This window comes from Barbus barbus (genome assembly GCF_936440315.1).
Source record: "Barbus barbus genome assembly, chromosome: 44".
Lineage (NCBI taxonomy): Eukaryota > Metazoa > Chordata > Actinopteri > Cypriniformes > Cyprinidae > Barbus > Barbus barbus.
The window spans coordinates 10,876,787-10,893,094 of record NC_136722.1 but is presented as its reverse complement, the minus strand read 5'-3'; the positions used below and the strand labels follow the sequence as shown (position 1 = coordinate 10,893,094).

The 16,308-nt window shown below is 36.3% G+C and overlaps 1 protein-coding gene and 1 pseudogene across 8 annotated transcripts; one reads left to right on the top strand and one right to left on the bottom strand.

Moving 5' to 3' along the window:
* The first annotated feature begins 1,494 nt into the window (after window positions 1-1,494).
* LOC306863151 (telomeric repeat-binding factor 1-like) lies at window positions 1,495-10,358 on the top strand. Of its 7 annotated transcripts, none has more exons than XR_013783649.1 (12): window positions 1,524-1,760; window positions 1,862-1,951; window positions 2,718-2,842; window positions 2,932-3,018; window positions 3,111-3,260; window positions 3,611-3,720; window positions 3,916-3,954; window positions 4,137-4,234; window positions 4,538-4,608; window positions 4,711-5,555; window positions 7,756-7,960; window positions 8,966-10,358. XR_013783649.1 is itself a non-coding variant. In XM_079406363.1 (10 exons), the coding sequence occupies exons 1-10, from the start codon at window positions 1,574-1,576 to the stop codon at window positions 4,867-4,869; spliced, it is 1,116 nt and encodes a 371-aa protein (XP_079262489.1). In that variant the 5' UTR covers window positions 1,495-1,573; the 3' UTR covers window positions 4,870-5,672. The 7 variants fall into 7 exon arrangements, 1 of the variants encoding a protein (XP_079262489.1); XR_013783651.1 differs by lacking the exons at window positions 7,756-7,960; window positions 8,966-10,358 and adding an exon at window positions 6,751-7,307 and having other exon boundaries at window positions 4,711-4,892; window positions 5,382-5,555; XR_013783652.1 differs by lacking the exons at window positions 7,756-7,960; window positions 8,966-10,358 and adding an exon at window positions 6,677-7,307 and having other exon boundaries at window positions 4,711-4,892; window positions 5,382-5,555.
* On the bottom strand, window positions 5,404-11,847 carry LOC306863284 (somatomedin-B and thrombospondin type-1 domain-containing protein-like; annotated as a pseudogene). The gene is made up of 5 exons: window positions 11,622-11,847; window positions 7,747-7,941; window positions 7,171-7,246; window positions 6,721-6,897; window positions 5,404-5,519 (listed from the first exon to the last, which is right to left on the bottom strand). The product of its transcript is annotated as a somatomedin-B and thrombospondin type-1 domain-containing protein-like (transcript).
* Between the last annotated feature and the right edge of the window lie 4,461 nt (window positions 11,848-16,308).

Sequence of the window (16,308 nt, the reverse complement as noted above, 5' to 3'; positions counted from 1 at the left end):
CTGTTGCTGTCATGACAGATCTATTTCACAGCACAGTAGCACCATGACTGTAGACTTCAGAAAACACAGTGGACCAACACCAGCAGATGACATGGCAGCCCAAATCATCACTGACTGTGGAAACTTCACACTGGACTTCAAGCAACATGGATTCTGTGCCTCTCCACTCTTCCTACAGACTCTGGGACCTTGATTTCCAAATGAAATGCAAAATTTACTTTCATCTGAAAAGAGGACTTTGGACCACTGAGCAACAGTCCAGTTCTTTTTCTCCACAGCCCAGGTAAGATGCTTCTGACGTTGTCTCTGTTTCAGAAGTGGCTTGGTAGCCCTTTTCCTGAAGACGTCTGAGCGTGGTGACTCTTGATGCACTGACTCCAGCTTCAGTCCACTCCTTGTGAAGCTCTCACAAGTGTTTGAATCAGCTTTGCTTGACAGTATTCTCAAGCTTGCGGTCATCCCTGTTGCTTGTGCACCTTTTCCTACCCAAATTCTTCCTTCCAGTCAACTTTGCATTTAATATGCTTTGATACAGCACTCCTTGAACAGCCACACCTTTCAGTAATGACCCTCTGTGACTTACCCTCTTTGTGGAGGGCGTCAATATTCGTCTTCTGGATCATTGCCAAGTCAGCAGTCTTCCCCATTATTGTGGTTTCAAAGAACAAGAGGTACCCAGAATTTATACTGTAGGGATGGTCTTTAATTGAAACTCAAATGTAAATATTCTAATATTTTGAGATACTGATTTTTGACTTTCATGAGCTGTAAGCGCTAATCATCAAAATTAAAACAAAAAAAACTTTTGAAATGTTTTACTTTACATGTAATGAATCTAAAATATATGAAAGTTTCACTTTTTGAAATAAGTTACAAGAAAAAATTAACTTTTTCATGATATTCAAATTTTTTGAGATGTACCTGTATAATAGAGAGTACATTGTCAATCCTGTCAGGTACTGAGCTTCGAACTTAAAGAGTATTGAAAATGCTTATGTTGTCATTTATATGAAAGGAAATATAATTGTATTAATTTGGTTGATAAAAATTAAAAATGTATTTATTTATTATCTACACAAGTACAATATAATTAACATTACATTATTAACAGGTTGGAAATAAGAAGATAAACTTATGAAACTTACATTCCTAGGCCTAAATTTAGTATATTTGAACTATATTTTAAAATATCGATTTCTAACAGTTCCAATTTCTTTAATTTGATCAAACCAGGATGTCATATTTTAGATTCAAACAAACCACATACACAACACATCACATAATTCATCAAATTCAAGCTTTCGGTTGTACTTTTCCCACCAAAATAATGATTTTTTTCATGTTGGAGCTAGGCCTAACGTTACCTGCGAAAACGGCCATGGCAAAATCAGCTCAGCGCAAAATATTACAATTATATGTTGCATACACCTCATTGTTGGCGTAGTTGTGAAATTTTGAGAAAAGCTTTTATTTAGTTCCACCATTGTTTCCTCCGCGCCGGCAGGTGGCGCTGCGTTGAGACGGTCTCATAAACTCCGCCCGCAGGTCGCAGCACAGTCAGCGCTCGGCGGGAATGTTTGTTTTGAAGATGGAGGGGTCGTCGAACGAGATAATATCCAGCACGACTGATAAAATTCATTTAACTGAAGTCGAGGGTGTTGTCCACTCATGGATGATCGACTATTACTTCGCCTCACTATGTCGGCTCTTCAGAGACAGAGCTGCGCTGGAGTTTCGTAAAACTTTGAAACTATTTGAAAGTAATGTGTTTTGAGTGTAGTAACTAGTTTCAGTTGTAATAATGAATGCTAGGTGCTTTTGTTTATTGGTAATCTGACAGGAGATGTTGTTTATTGCCCAGGTGTAGTGGATGATTCCCACAGGTCAGATCACTCCACTCAGAGAACCATCTGCTGCTTCCTCGCCAGAGCCATGGACGGGGAAAACCTGGGTAATTATTAGCAATGTATATTTACATAATATATTTTCCTTTAACGTTACACGTTTTCTTTGCATGAACCTTGCTTAGCTTTACAGTCATTTGAAATAATAACTGGACATTATACATCTTCAGTGTTGCTCCATGAAGCTGTGTTGTCATGGTCTTGAAAAACCTGGAAAAATCCTAGAAATTTGGATTCAAAGCAAGAAACCACAGTTGTAAAGAGTAAAAATGTTAACTGCTAGATATCACCACCAGTCCACAGTTTATTCATCACATTACATTCAGACATTAGTTTTGTATTGCAATTTTTCTGAATTATGTATACTTATGCTAATTATCTAATTAAATATGCAGGAATTTCCAGAATGGAAAGAATAAAGCCAGGTTCAAAATTCTTGGTTCATTTTGAAATATTTGAGTTAAGTGTTTTTACAGAAGGGATTTTGGATCTTTCTCTATCAGCCTTTAAGTCAAAAAATGCTGTAAAACATTTTGAAACCCTGATGATAGCTATAAATTCATAAACACACTTTTGTTGCAAAATTATGGCATTTTTTCGAAGAACCTTTCAGATTTGTTTTCTAACTTTTCAACTCATTCTTACACTATCACAAGTCTTACAATTTTGATGACGCCTCATCTAGATACATCATGAGATTTTGCAAGAATACTGTACGGTATATCACAAAAATCTAATTAATTTAAAGGTAAACAAAACAGTTCCGTCAGCTAATCCAACATGTCAAAATCTGTCTCGTGTTGTGTGTTTCAGAAGTCCGTTATGATCATGCTTCTCGAATCACTCCCTTGATGCCAGCGTTACCGATTTGGGAGTCGTTAAAGGAAGTGTCTGATTCAGACTTGCATGCTAAGATCAAGACGCTTCTGATTGTTCAGGTATTTATGATTGAGAGTGATTGATGTTTCACATTGTAGAGTTTGAATGGGATTCAGTCCTGACTATTCTGTTTACATTTGTGTCCAAGTCTGTCGCTGTGTGTGTAAAGAAAGGACATTCAAAGCTGGCAAATGAAACCCTGCAGTGGCTGGAAAAAGAGACTGAGTTACCAGCGGTGCGTATTTATTTACCTGTTACAGTTTAACGTGCTTTTTCATACAGTGCAGCAAATTAACATCATTTTTGTGTCTGTCCTTATCTTAACAGAAACTACAAGGAAAGCTGACCACCATTGTGAGTAAGAAGGATGCATATGATCAGCTCCTGATGAACTTCACTTTCGACCAGCTGTTGGAGAACATTGACACATTCCTCAACGCATTCAGCCAGGAACGTTCCTCCGTTTTCTTATTCGAAGTATGAGGACTTTTTTGTTATGCTTACCAAAAAAACGAATCCTCCTAATGATAAACTCTGATTTGTTTTGCTGCATCCTGTGGGCTTCTTTGACTGTGGTTTCAATGTGCTTACCGTATTTGCCTAATGATCTCTTAGAGTTGTGGTGTTTTCCTGAGGGTATGGAAATTGTGCAATTAGCTTCACCCTCAATATTCAATAACCACCTAATAAAGATGAGATGTTAAGCTCTTAAGAGCAGATTTGCTTGCCGTTAAGGGTTTACTTGGTGATATATAGACTGTGTATTTTGCTGCATATTGCAAGAAATCTAATGAAGTGCCTCACCCTTTTGTGTATGTTTGTTTTAGGCAGCATTAAAAGTGGTTCAAGCCCGTCATGAGAGATCAGAGGAAACCTCGTGTGAACAGGATGGAAGTGAAAGGACTCCATCCAGCACAGAGTCAAACAAACCAGAAGAGTAAAACCATCTCTCATCTACAAAATTTTAAACTGCAGTTGTCTGTTAATAAAATTAATTCACTATTTACTTATTTGGTTCTGGTCATTTATAAATGTATTAAATCTCTATTTCTAAAATAAAGTCTTTAATTGTAGAGACTTTTTTTGTGAATTTTTATTTAATATGCATTTTAATGGTGGTGTTTCTATACAGAAATGAGGAACAGGTGGATTCAGTGGTGCTAAATATCAGGTGAGGGCCTTGAAAGTCATTTCATCAGCAACATACCCTTACAATATATGAACATTAACATTCACCATAATAGCATTAAATATATATATACTATACTGTACTTGATTTAGTTGTCTTAATTCTAATTGCTTTAATTGAAAACACATTCATGAAATTGAAATCATTCTCTCTCTCTCTCTCAGACCCAAAAGGAAACTTTTTTCAAAGCAAATTCATAATGTATGGAAACCTGAAACTGCCAAGAAAGAGCAAACCACGTGCAAGAGAACCTCCATTCACAGTACGTTCTCATTTAATGTATATTGTTTTACTGAATCATTATTGCATGTTGTTAAAAGGATAGTCAACTAAAAATGTGCTCGCATGTTTTTCCATGAGAAAAATACTTTACAAACTTTACATCATCTCAATTCTTATAACCTTACATTTTTATAAATGTGCACCATAAACTTCTTTAAAATTCAGTTTTTGTGTTCCACAGAAATAGTATTGTACAAGTTTAGAACAACTCTTTAAAAACTCTGAACATGAAGTTCCTAATATAAATCTCGAATCATTCATAAATGCTGTTTTATCCGCACAGAAATTTCCAGAAGAAGTAGTGTCTGTTCAGATTTACAAAGCCATGTTAGTGTAACAAGCCAGCCTAGAAGGGTGAGTTACTCTGAAGGTGGACATCTTCAGTGTGTGTGTGTGTGTGTTTACAGTACAAGCATTTGTACACCTAATAACAGCATCAATGTTTGTTGCTTTCAGAAATGGACCGCAGAAGAAGACAGGAAGCTGAAAGCAGGTGTGAGGAAGTACGGGGAGGGCAAATGGAGAATGATCCTGAATGACTTTGAGTTTGACAACCGCACCGGTGTTAATCTGAAGGACAGATGGAGAATCCTGAAGAAAACCGAAGACTATTGAGCTGCTGGCGGCTTCTGCTTTTAGTATTTAAAGAGCTTTAGAATTGAACTTTTCAGTATTTAAGCTGTTTTCAGTCACTTTTTGAAAGTGTTCCTCCTTTCTTTTTTTTCTGTTAAATTTACATAAAGCATTTATACACAAGTGTTTCAGAGTTCAGTGAATAATTCTATTGTTATGCATGTAAGTTTGGAATTCAAGAATGCCGTTTTGTAAATTAAAAGTAAAAACTACTTGGCAGAAGTATCACTGCTGGAAAAACAGCTTTAAAAGTTTTCTGTTGCTGTTTGTTTGAACTGTAAGACCAACATTTGTCCAGTAGAGGATGCAAGTGAGGCAAATGTGAGCTTTTTTTGCCTTTAAATCCTAGAGATTTTTATAGGAAAAGAGTTTGAAACAATACAATTGGAAAAAAAATATTTTAATAAATATACAAGTTTTTAATAAATGTATGTGAAAGTGTGACTATGTAAACGCATTATGTAACACATTGTTCATTTGTGGGTTTTAACAAGGAAGATGAAGCATCCTAGGCGTTTAAATGAAAATGAAGCTGTGCACTTGTGGACAGGAGCAGTGCTGTAGTCTGTACTTTACTCCATGTTCCTCTGCAGCGAGGGCTTCCCACCGCCTGCCAGTGTAGCAGCTCTTCCCTGCCAAGACAAGAAGACTCTACCATCAGATGGCAGGTACAAAAACGTTATTTTACATTATGAGTGATCATTCAGCTATGTGGTTTACACTTCATTTGCATTTTGTCTGATGTCATTCCATGATATATAAAGGCTTCTGGCATGAAATGCTTGACTTGTCTTGCAATGTTTAGTTTATACCATTTAAAAAAAAAAATGTATTACCATTTTTCTGTTTTTGAAAGAAGTCTCTTATGCTCACCAAGACTGCATTTATTTAATCAGATATACAGTAAAAAGATTGTGAAATTTAAAATAAAGTCTTAGTTTTAAAATATAATTAATGTCATTGCAAAGATTATTTAGACTCAGCAGTCATTACTCCAGTCTTTAGTGATCTTTCTGAAATCAGTCTGATATGCTGACTTATTTAAACATTCTACGTTATTTAAAAGTTTTGTGGAAACCTGATGCATTTGTCTCCCCCCGGGATTTGTTTGCTGAATATGAAGTTCAAAAGAACAGCATTTATTTGAAATAAACTGTCAATTTAATAATATAATTGTCTGTATTGACAATTGATCAATTTAATGGGTTCTTTCTGAATAAGAGTATTTATTAAAATATTTTTAAAAAGTTAACTTTCATCTCAAGCTCTCTTTTGTAAATAAGTACTCTATTAAAAAAAAAATACGGGAGGAAATTGTTGGTCATGTTAGAAATGGCACAACAGCTGAGGGACAGTCATGTATAAATAGAAGTTCTTTTTACACATTGATTCACATTTTGCTTAGATTATTACTGTAAGTCAAAAACTGCATAGTTTTTATGAACAATTTTCAGATTTTAAATCTCAAAAGTCTGGGCCTTGTAAAATGATCAAATGTGTGCAGAAACAATGAAGGCATAAAAAAAGGTTTTTAATCCAGTTTTAATTTGAAATCTGTTGGTTTAATAAAAATCAAGTCTGTAGTTGAAGAAACGTCCCTATGCCTCAAGTAGTACATTAAAATCGCAAGCACTAGAAGGCCTAAAGGTCAGAGGTCATCCATTCACAATGGGGATGAAGGGCAGATTAATATGGCACAAGAGTCTTTTGCAAAATGTCTCATGAATCCTGTAGTTGTTTCAGCATGAAATCATAAACACAAGATGATGTGCTATTGTTACTGCATCAGAAACCGATTCTCTAAACAACACTGCTGCATTATGGGTACACTACCTCTCAGCTGGGTTACCGTCTCCTTGGCAGCTCCGACTGTGGTTTTTCATCGCCGGAGGTTGGCAGGCCACACAGACAGTGTAGCCCTCCCTCAAGTACTGCATCCAGCGCGTGTAGGGTCTGTTCTCCACCATGCACTACGCTGTCAGAGACTCCATCTTGAACTCCATACAGAGACTGTGGAGCACATGCCATCATCAAGTGACTTAAAAGTTTGTTAATTGTAAGAATTAGTCACATTGTGAGGTTATGGCACTGTTCCGGTTCCCAATTACAAAAATATAAATTCAAGTCACATTTACAAGATATAAAATTGCAATTACAAGAAGTTAAATATTGTGATAATCTGTTTTTGTGGCTTAAAGTAATGAACTATTTGTTGAAAGGAGTAAGCAGGCTTCTCATCATGAACAGTGTCTTTGTGCTTGTTTAATCTACGGTGATACATACCCAGCATCCACTGGGGCCCAATACAAATCATGTGTTCTGCCTTTGCTGTACTCCATTGTTGCTATAAATGCTGTTCCTAGAAATAATCCAACACAGTCCCTGTTTAGGTTCCACCAATAAACAACTGATCAACCATTAAAATAAAATAAAAAAATCATTTTGTTTTGTTTTTTATTATTATTGAAGCAATGTTTTTCAGAATGTTTTAACTTCTGCGAGTATAAGCAAGAGGAAGGACATTTTAAAGGCACACTTTAAACATTATACAAAGACAATAAAATTATGAAATTACATTTAAAGATGTACTTGGTAAAAATTCAGCAAATTGCATTTAATATAAATGTATACTATAATACATTTTAATTTCATTGCAAATAACATACATTTGAATGTCTGAAACATTACATTCAGTTTGCGCTTAAGTATATTCTTTAAAAATATATTATTCTGTAATAAGTACTGTGATTTTCACAAGAGCTCTTAAAAAAAATACAAATATGTTGTCTTTGAAAATGATTACACTGTTGAACATCTGTTCTGCATTTGGGCCTAATATGTGTTGTCTCTGATTCATACCTTGCACAGAAGCGCAAAACTGTCCCTGGCAGTCCTGATACTCCATGCATCCGGCCTGTTCCTCCAGCCTTGGACAGGCCTGTCCACTGTTTTGGGGCAGTCTCTCAACACTACGTCTCCGGACCCGGACTGAGGGCTGGCAGGGTTGTGCGCACCCGCTCCAATGACTCCACTCACTCACTACACACGGCTGAGCTAAAAACACAGCCCACAGGTGAGAAACGGGACCCAGATCAGCATGTTTTTGACAGATCTACACCATCCTGCAGTTCAAACCAGTGGGGGCCCACTAGGCCCTAACAAACATCCAAGAGATCCTCAAGATATGCAAAAAGATACGTCTTATTTTAATTCATTATCTCTCAACAACCTTTTTTTTTTTTTTTGGGAAAAAAACAGGATTCTCCCAGTCTTGAAAAATCTATATTTTGGGCTACCTCAAGTCTATTATATTTGAGGTAGCCACATTTTAAAAATGTGATTTCTGGACATGGAAAAGTAATTTAAATGAATACAATCTTTATACATTATAGATATACAGTGCCCGCCAAAAGTACTGGAACAGTAAAGACAAAACTGCTCTGTTGGCTGTGGAGTCAAGACATTTACAAATATGATTAAAAGATGAATATGAGACAAATCTACAGAATGTCACATTTTATTATTGGGTGATTCAACACAGATGTTTTACCAGCTAAGAAGTTCAGCACTTTTAGAGTTTCATCCCTCTATCTGATGTGAGCATAAGTATTGGAACCGTTGCCTCTCAGGTCTTTCTAAGTGATCAGCTGTGTCCTGTTGCATTAATTCTTCAGATATTAAAAGCAGGGAATGTGTCGTATCAGTTATATCCATTACTTCTGTATTCTGAATCTTGCATTCGATGATGACACACACCTGGACCTTTGGTAGTACCTAGGATAGCAAAGTCCACTAAAGGAGGTAGAGCTTTTTCACATTTGGCTCCCAAACCCTGGAATAGCCTTCCTGATAACGTTCGGGGTTCAGACACACTCTCTCTGTTTAAATCTAGATTAAAGACACATCTCTTTAGCCAAGCATTCACATAATGCATCTTATAATCTTGTACTGCAGTTATATCTGATCAAATGTACATTATTATTATTGTTTAGCTTGGGTTGAACAAATAATTTTTGCTTAGATGGAACAGCAGCTGCGCTAATTATGTCTCTATTTGTTTCTCTGTTTCTGTAACTAGGAATTACAGAAACTTCAGTCTGGATCCAACCCTTATGAGATGACCGAACACCTGAGAAAAGATAATGCCAACCCCTCAGAGGATGCCAACGCTCAGACAACATACAGAATTACCCAATTTTGCCATAGGTTAAATCTATTAAGGTTCTGCAATATATAAATATATTGTGGAAACTTAATTTCCTGTAGAGCTGCTTTGCAACGATTTGTATCGTAAAAAGCACTGTACAAATTTGAACTTGAATTTGAACGAACCAGGATGAAGATGAGGGAGCTGACTTTGAGAGAAAAGCAAGCAATTTGGATGCTAAAAGAAAAGAGGAAGTCAGTTAGAGCTCTAGCAAAAACAAAGGGCATGGAGAAATCAAGTGACACCAGCAACCAACAACGACCTGATCGGCTGAGAAAACAACAGTAGTTGATGACAGACAAATCATAAAAGCAGTGAAAATGAACCCTAAAAGACGTGTCTGTAAAATCACCAACAGCTGGGGTGATGCTCTGACAATCTACTGTCCTCAGGAGACTTTGACACAGAATTACAGATGCTACACAGCAAGATGCAAACCTCTGACCAGCACCAAAAATAGAAAGGCAAGATTAGAGTTTCCAAAAAAGCACAAAGGTGAGTCAGAAGAGTTTTGGAACTGTGTTTATGGACCGATGAGACAAAGATGAACCTTTATCTAAGTGATGGGAAAGCAGAAATGTGGAGAAAAAAAGGGAACTGCAATGATCCCAAGCAGACAGCCTCATCTGTAAAGCATGGTGGAGGTGGTGTCATGGCATGGGCATGCATGGCTGCCTCTGGTACAGGCCTTCTCAACTTTACTGATGACTTAATGCATGATGACAATAGCAGAATGAATTTGGAAGGGTACAAAACCATCTTGCCTACCAATATTCAAGAAAATGCCACCAGATTCATTGGGAAATGCTTCATATTGCATCAGGACAATGACCCAAAACACCCTGCCAGTTCAGTCAAGGAGTTTATAAGGACAAGGAAATGGAAAGTCTTAGATTGCCCAAGTCAGTCTCCAGATTTAAATCCGATTGAACATGAATTTCACCAGCTGAAGAAGAGAGTAAAGGCAGAAACTCCTCAAAACAAGCAACAATTGGAATTGGCTGCATTAAAGGATGAGAAAAGTATTTCAAAGGATGAGACCAAGAGTCTGGTGATGTCTATGGGTCACAGACTCACTGCTGTGATTGTGCGCAAGGGATCTGCAACTAAATAATAGCTTTTAATCTTTTATATCTGCCTTATGTTCAACTGTCCCAATACTTATGCTCACGTCAATGAGTGGGATGAACTCTAAAAGTGCTGAACTTCTTAGCTGGTAAAACATCTGTGTTGAATCACCCAATAATAAAATGTGACATTCTGTAGTTTTGTCTCATATTCATCTTTAATCATATTTGTAAATATCTTGACTCCACAGCCAACAGAGCAATGTTGTCTTTACTGTTCCAATACTTATGCAGGGCACTGTATAACACAACACATTTTATGACTATGCATTTTCCTAGTTATGCCAAGCTCTAAAATATTTTATTGGGTATTTTGAGCAAAATAAAAAATAAGCTAAAATAAAATAAAACGTGGCCTACAAATATTGTGGTAGATAGTGGAAGACTTTGTCAAAGAGGCTGAGAACCAGTGGTATATAAATATTAATATAATGCGTGTGTCAAGTTTTGACATAGCAAATAACTTTGAATTATTAGTGCTATAAAAAAAATGAAAATGACTACATCAAACTAAGGCCTGCATCGGTTTTTGAATGGCACTACATTAACAATGAGTCAGTGTAGATTTGACAGCTCAGTGTGAAAACAGACTCTGCTCTGGCAGATCTGTATAGGATACATGACAACTGAATTATTCTGTTTTGCTCAATATTTTTGTATTTGACAGCTCATGCATTGCTGAATACTTTGATGCTGACCACTTATGTATAAAAGGAAGAGATTTTGTCCTAAAATATAAACTGCCACATGCCAGTTAATCAAATAATGTCTTGTGAAGTGAAAAGCTGCATGTTTTTTTAGAAACAAATCTATCGTTAAGGCATTTTAACTTTAAACTGTCACTTCTGGACAAAATCCATAATAATCCACTGACATATTTGTTTAGAACTGTTTTGGACTGTTTTCACCTATAAACGGTGCTTGATCTGTGCATATTTGTCTCCTGATTCAGACGAGCCAACTTTTTCACTGGAGAAACCAATATTATGGATAGAGGGTGAATGAATTTCTTTATTACAACCACTTCACAGGGTTGTGTGGAGAACTTGTGGATTATTGTGATGTTTTTATCAGCTGTTTGGACTCTCATTCTGACGGCACCCAATCACTGCAAATGATCCATTGGTGAGCAAGTATTGCAATGCTAAATTTCTCCAAATCTGTTCCAATGAAGAAACAAACTCATGTTCATCTTGGATCGTCTGAGGGCGATTACATTTTCATCAGATTTTCATTTTTTGGTGAACTATTCCTTTGACTGAAAGACCACAGTACTATTTAAATGAACTACATTAACTGATGTATAAAATCATTTGAAACTTATTTAAAGTATGTGCTGGTAAATATGTAGATACAAAAATATGCCCAGCCATATGCCAAAATATTACTGCACCACATACATGGACACTCTGTTGGGTAGTCGAAGCTGCAGTCTTTAGTCTTTAAACACCTCTCAACACAATAACACGTCCCATAGACCCGGTCCATCCTCCAGTCAGTAGTGACACAGGTAAAATCTGTACCTTGACAGCACCTTCCTGAGCATCCCCCTTCAGCAAACTGGTTCATCCCAAAAAGAGCAGCCACCACCAGAAGACCACTCCGGTCCAGTGAGAACAACCCCATCATTTCCAAAAAGAACTCTAAAAAGTCCCTGTTTCTGTCTTCCGTTCCTCTTGAAGTCAGTGCCACAGGTCTAATTCCTGGAGAGGAAATGAATCTGTCACAGGTGAAGTCATGCTTGCCGGAGGAATCCTTGTGACCTGGAATTCCTATGGCCAAACAACTCTAACATTTGCCCAGAGAAAAACACAGCTTGGGCTGAAGGAATGAGCTATTCTGTGGCAATCAGAGCAGAGGAATTGAATGTCCACCCCTGATGTGTCTGTAAAATCCGTCTGGAGCGTCTCTTCCCTTATTCCAGCACACAAAAGTGAACAAGGTAGAGAAAAAGAGAGGTGGGGGAATGTTGTTTGAGTGAAGGGTGTGTGAAAGCTCTTTCTCTCTCTACAGTATACTGCTCTTTTGGCTGCTATGGCCTGCTGTACCACATCAAACTGATCTCAAATCAGTGCCCAGCCTGTTTCTGAAGCTTGTACAGCAGAGAAACAGTGGGAGGAATGTGAACATTTGGCCTTGCTCCAGTCTACAAAGCCTGGGGCAGCACACGGCCCGGTTGCTGTCACATCTTCATATCGACTTCACAAAAGCAGACAGTACATGAGCGCATCCACCTCTTCTACATGCAAACTCCCACAGGGAGCCTTCATGTTATGTTTGGTAATTAACGGTGGTATGTCTGCAACGTTTCCTCTTTAGAGTGATGGAAATGTGATTAGGTGAAATAATTAGGATATTGAATTAGTACTTCTCTCATCAGTATACAACCATAACTCAAAGTCTGGATCTACGTGTGGGTTTATTTACAATACACTGCAAAGTTCAAAGTCCACCTATAAACCAGTTTACAAAGTCAAACCGCGAAAAAAGTGGAACTAGAAAGTTCAAAAATTCAAAACAACTAACAATATGTGTGTGTGTGTGTGTGTGTGTGTGTGTGTATATATATAAAATGTGGATGTTGACAGCATATTTTTTTGTCTATGCTTGGCTGAGACCGTTGTCCCTCCACAGGGAACTCGGCCTAATCATGAGAGGAATGAGGGGCTGCTCATGCACAGAGAGCAAGATCAAGGCAAAGGCGGGATATTAGTGAGAATTAACCTCTAGGAGATCTGTTGTGGCTGTCGGCAAACTCTACTGCTTTGATTGTTCACTGCAACAAGGGAGCCAATTCAAGCGAAAGTAACACTCTTTAACATCATCATCAAACCACAGGAAATGACATCACCACTCAGCAGGCACAATATTTCTGCAAATGGAAGAATCGTGGGAACTGTTTATGAAAGTAAACATATAAGACATTTGTATCAAGCTTGTCTAGCATCAGCCATCTGTTTTATTAAGAAAACAATCAGAATTAATTTCCTTTCAAAGCAGCTTTTCTTTTAGATACATTGAAAGTGCAGCAAATATAATTTTTTTCATCAAATGTGGTTGATTTCCCTGCTGTCCTTTGAAACTCAGCCTATAGAGTTTGAAAAACAGGTTCTTTCATTTGCATGTTTGAATGGACTTTCCGCATTAAGCATGTTTAACTGCATTGTGTGTGTGTGTGTGTGTAAGAGTGTTTATGGTGTATAAGTGAAGGAGAGTTATGTGGGGTCATGGCAGTGTTATGCATACCACAGCCCCCTGAGAAAACCGCCCTGGATACAAACTGCCAATGTGGATACCAAACCAATGCAAATAAACGCTAAATCAAACCAGCCCCATAACACTGGTGCCAGAGCACCCCTAAATATGACAATCAGTCTGCAAAGATTTAACGCATGTGAAAACATTTTCATCTACACTACTGTTTAAAAGTTTGTGGGTTTTGAAAGAAGTCTCTTATGCTCACCAAGGTTACGATTATTTGATTAAAAATACAGTCATTCTGTGAGATATTGTTACAATTTAAACAGTTTTCCGGGTCATTTCACAAAATCGGTGCCTTTTGCAAAAATTAAAAATAAAATAAGTTTAATAAAGCCTTTTTTAAAAATTCATGAAATGAAGACACCTTAAAATTACAAATAAATTGTATTGTGTCATCTAAGGCTATGTCATTTATTTTTTTATGACTATTTTTCTACCTTATGTTTTGGTAATTTTGTCAACCCTGTTACTGACACAAGCATTACTATATAGTTTCACATATATGAACAGCATGTTAGTCCCTCTTTTCACTAGGATTCAAATTTTAGATTTTTTAAAACTATATATATATATATATATATATATATATATATATATATTTGTCATTCAGATGACCAAGAGCATCCTAATTTTGGAGGGTGACCACGTCAATTAAGAAAAAAATATATAGATTTTTTTTTCAAAGAGACATTAAAATAGGTCTTTGTCCAAAATAAAATATAAAGAATGGAAAAACCTGGAATTCTGTATCAAATATCATTTTTACAATTTTTATGAAATTGTTGACAGTCATAGTCACAGGACTGACCAACAGGGATGACAGGACACACATTCTTCTGCACACATATTTGTTTGAGATGTTAATTTCAAAATTATATAATTAGGTTTTATTTGAATTAGCTGTCACTGTACTAAATCAAAAACCATTTTTAACATACTTTTTGGGAAATATTTGATTCTTTTATTCATTTGCAGAATATATATTTTTAGAGTAATACATTAAAATAATGTATTTCATTTTCAAATTGTTTTGTAATAAATAAAAAAATCAGTCTTTTCAAAATCTCTCTCAAGTTTCCATGGCATTTTATCATGATCTCTACATGTTCTCAAACTCTATCTCAAACTACATGTATCTCTTCTTTTAATGTGATGTTATAATATCACTATCTATAATGAATGCGCATTTGTTCAGGCTCCCAGAACTTCCTCTTCACTCAGTTTCCATCTGTTATAGTCTGATGGCTTGTTAATAGAGTGACTCAGCTCTTGGTTAGAGAGCATCCATGCAGACACCCGCTTCTGTTTGTCTAAGGTGCAGGTGTACTCTTGACAATGGACAGAACAGAGAGTCTGTTTGTCATGCTGAACCAGAGAGAGAGGAAAACTGTATGACAGAATAAAATCAGAACAATGGCTCAGCCATTTTTAAAGACATATCAGTGGGCCAGTGACCCCTGCTGTCTCGCGTCAGTCGACTGTGAAACCTGTTTCTTCAGAATCTAGAGTTCCAGTGAGGTGAGGTACTACTCATCATTAGCACATGAGGGAAGGTTGTAAAGCTGTACAGGATGTTCTTTGAGCCTGACCAAAAATATAGTGGGTCAATGTCAGTATGTCCAAATTGCAACTGTTATTTCATCCAAAAAAGAATGAGACTTTCACTGTGGAGCAGCAGGAGTAAAAGTGTGATTAAATGCATATCCTTGATTAGTGCAATCTTTGATTCAGAACACATAGGCCTAATTCTATTTCATATGCAGATTCAGACTTTTAATGGCCTTTAATCATTTTGTTTGAGTTTAAGAACAGATACTATGCAATATCATTTCCACCTCTTAAGAAAAATCATGCATTTGATAAATCATAGTTATAACATAAAAAGTCTAAATTATGACATAAAAAGTCAAAAAATGTTAACTAAAAAAAAATCATAATTAAGACTTAAGTTGAAATGATGGCATCAAATTATGACAGATTTTTTAGATAAACTGAAATTATGAGATATCAAGTTAAAACTGGCATAAAATTAGTAGTTGTTATGAATTATGTTTAATAGTTAAAAATTTTTATCTCATAATTGTAACTTAGTATTCATAGTTTTGAATTTTAATGCCATAATTTGGACTTTTTCATGATTATGATCTACATTTTTCCCCTTATGTAGCAGAAATGGGCTTCCGTGAAGTAGAGATGCCTGCTTTTTCTTTTTTTACTGTGACAATCTCAGGTCCAAAGCGAATTGAATTCAAACTATTAATATTATTTAAATGATGAAGTGTCATTCAAAACCTATTTTATTGCTGAAATATTGAGAAATGACATAAATGAGGTATTTCTGAGTAAAACAAGATATTCAAAAATGAGCAAAATAATTAAAAATAAAAAAATTGTAGGGCCAGGACCTGATTTTATCCACCTTGAATTGTTTGAATTGTGAAAAGTAGCCTGTGTATGACAGGTGCAGGTTGAAAGGGTTGAAAAATAAGAGGACCTGGTGATGGAAAACCAAAATTGAAAGTCATTTCAGAAGCAGAGCAAGTTATTACATTTTGATGAAGACTTTTTTCTTTGGAAAACATGCAGCAGTGAATCCTTCACAATAAGACCAAAACCAAGTCTTAAGAAAATAAAAAGTAAAGGTCAGTTTTGAATTGTTGACTATAAAAAAAGACAGCTTTAGTTTGACATTTTATGTCGCACTGAGCTATCTGTCACTCTAAACGGTCTCTTATGTTTTATACTGGACATATTAATGTCACCTGATATCAAAGTCATTCATTGAACTGGATTTCTGTGGTTCGCTCTAACCGTTCTATTGAGCTA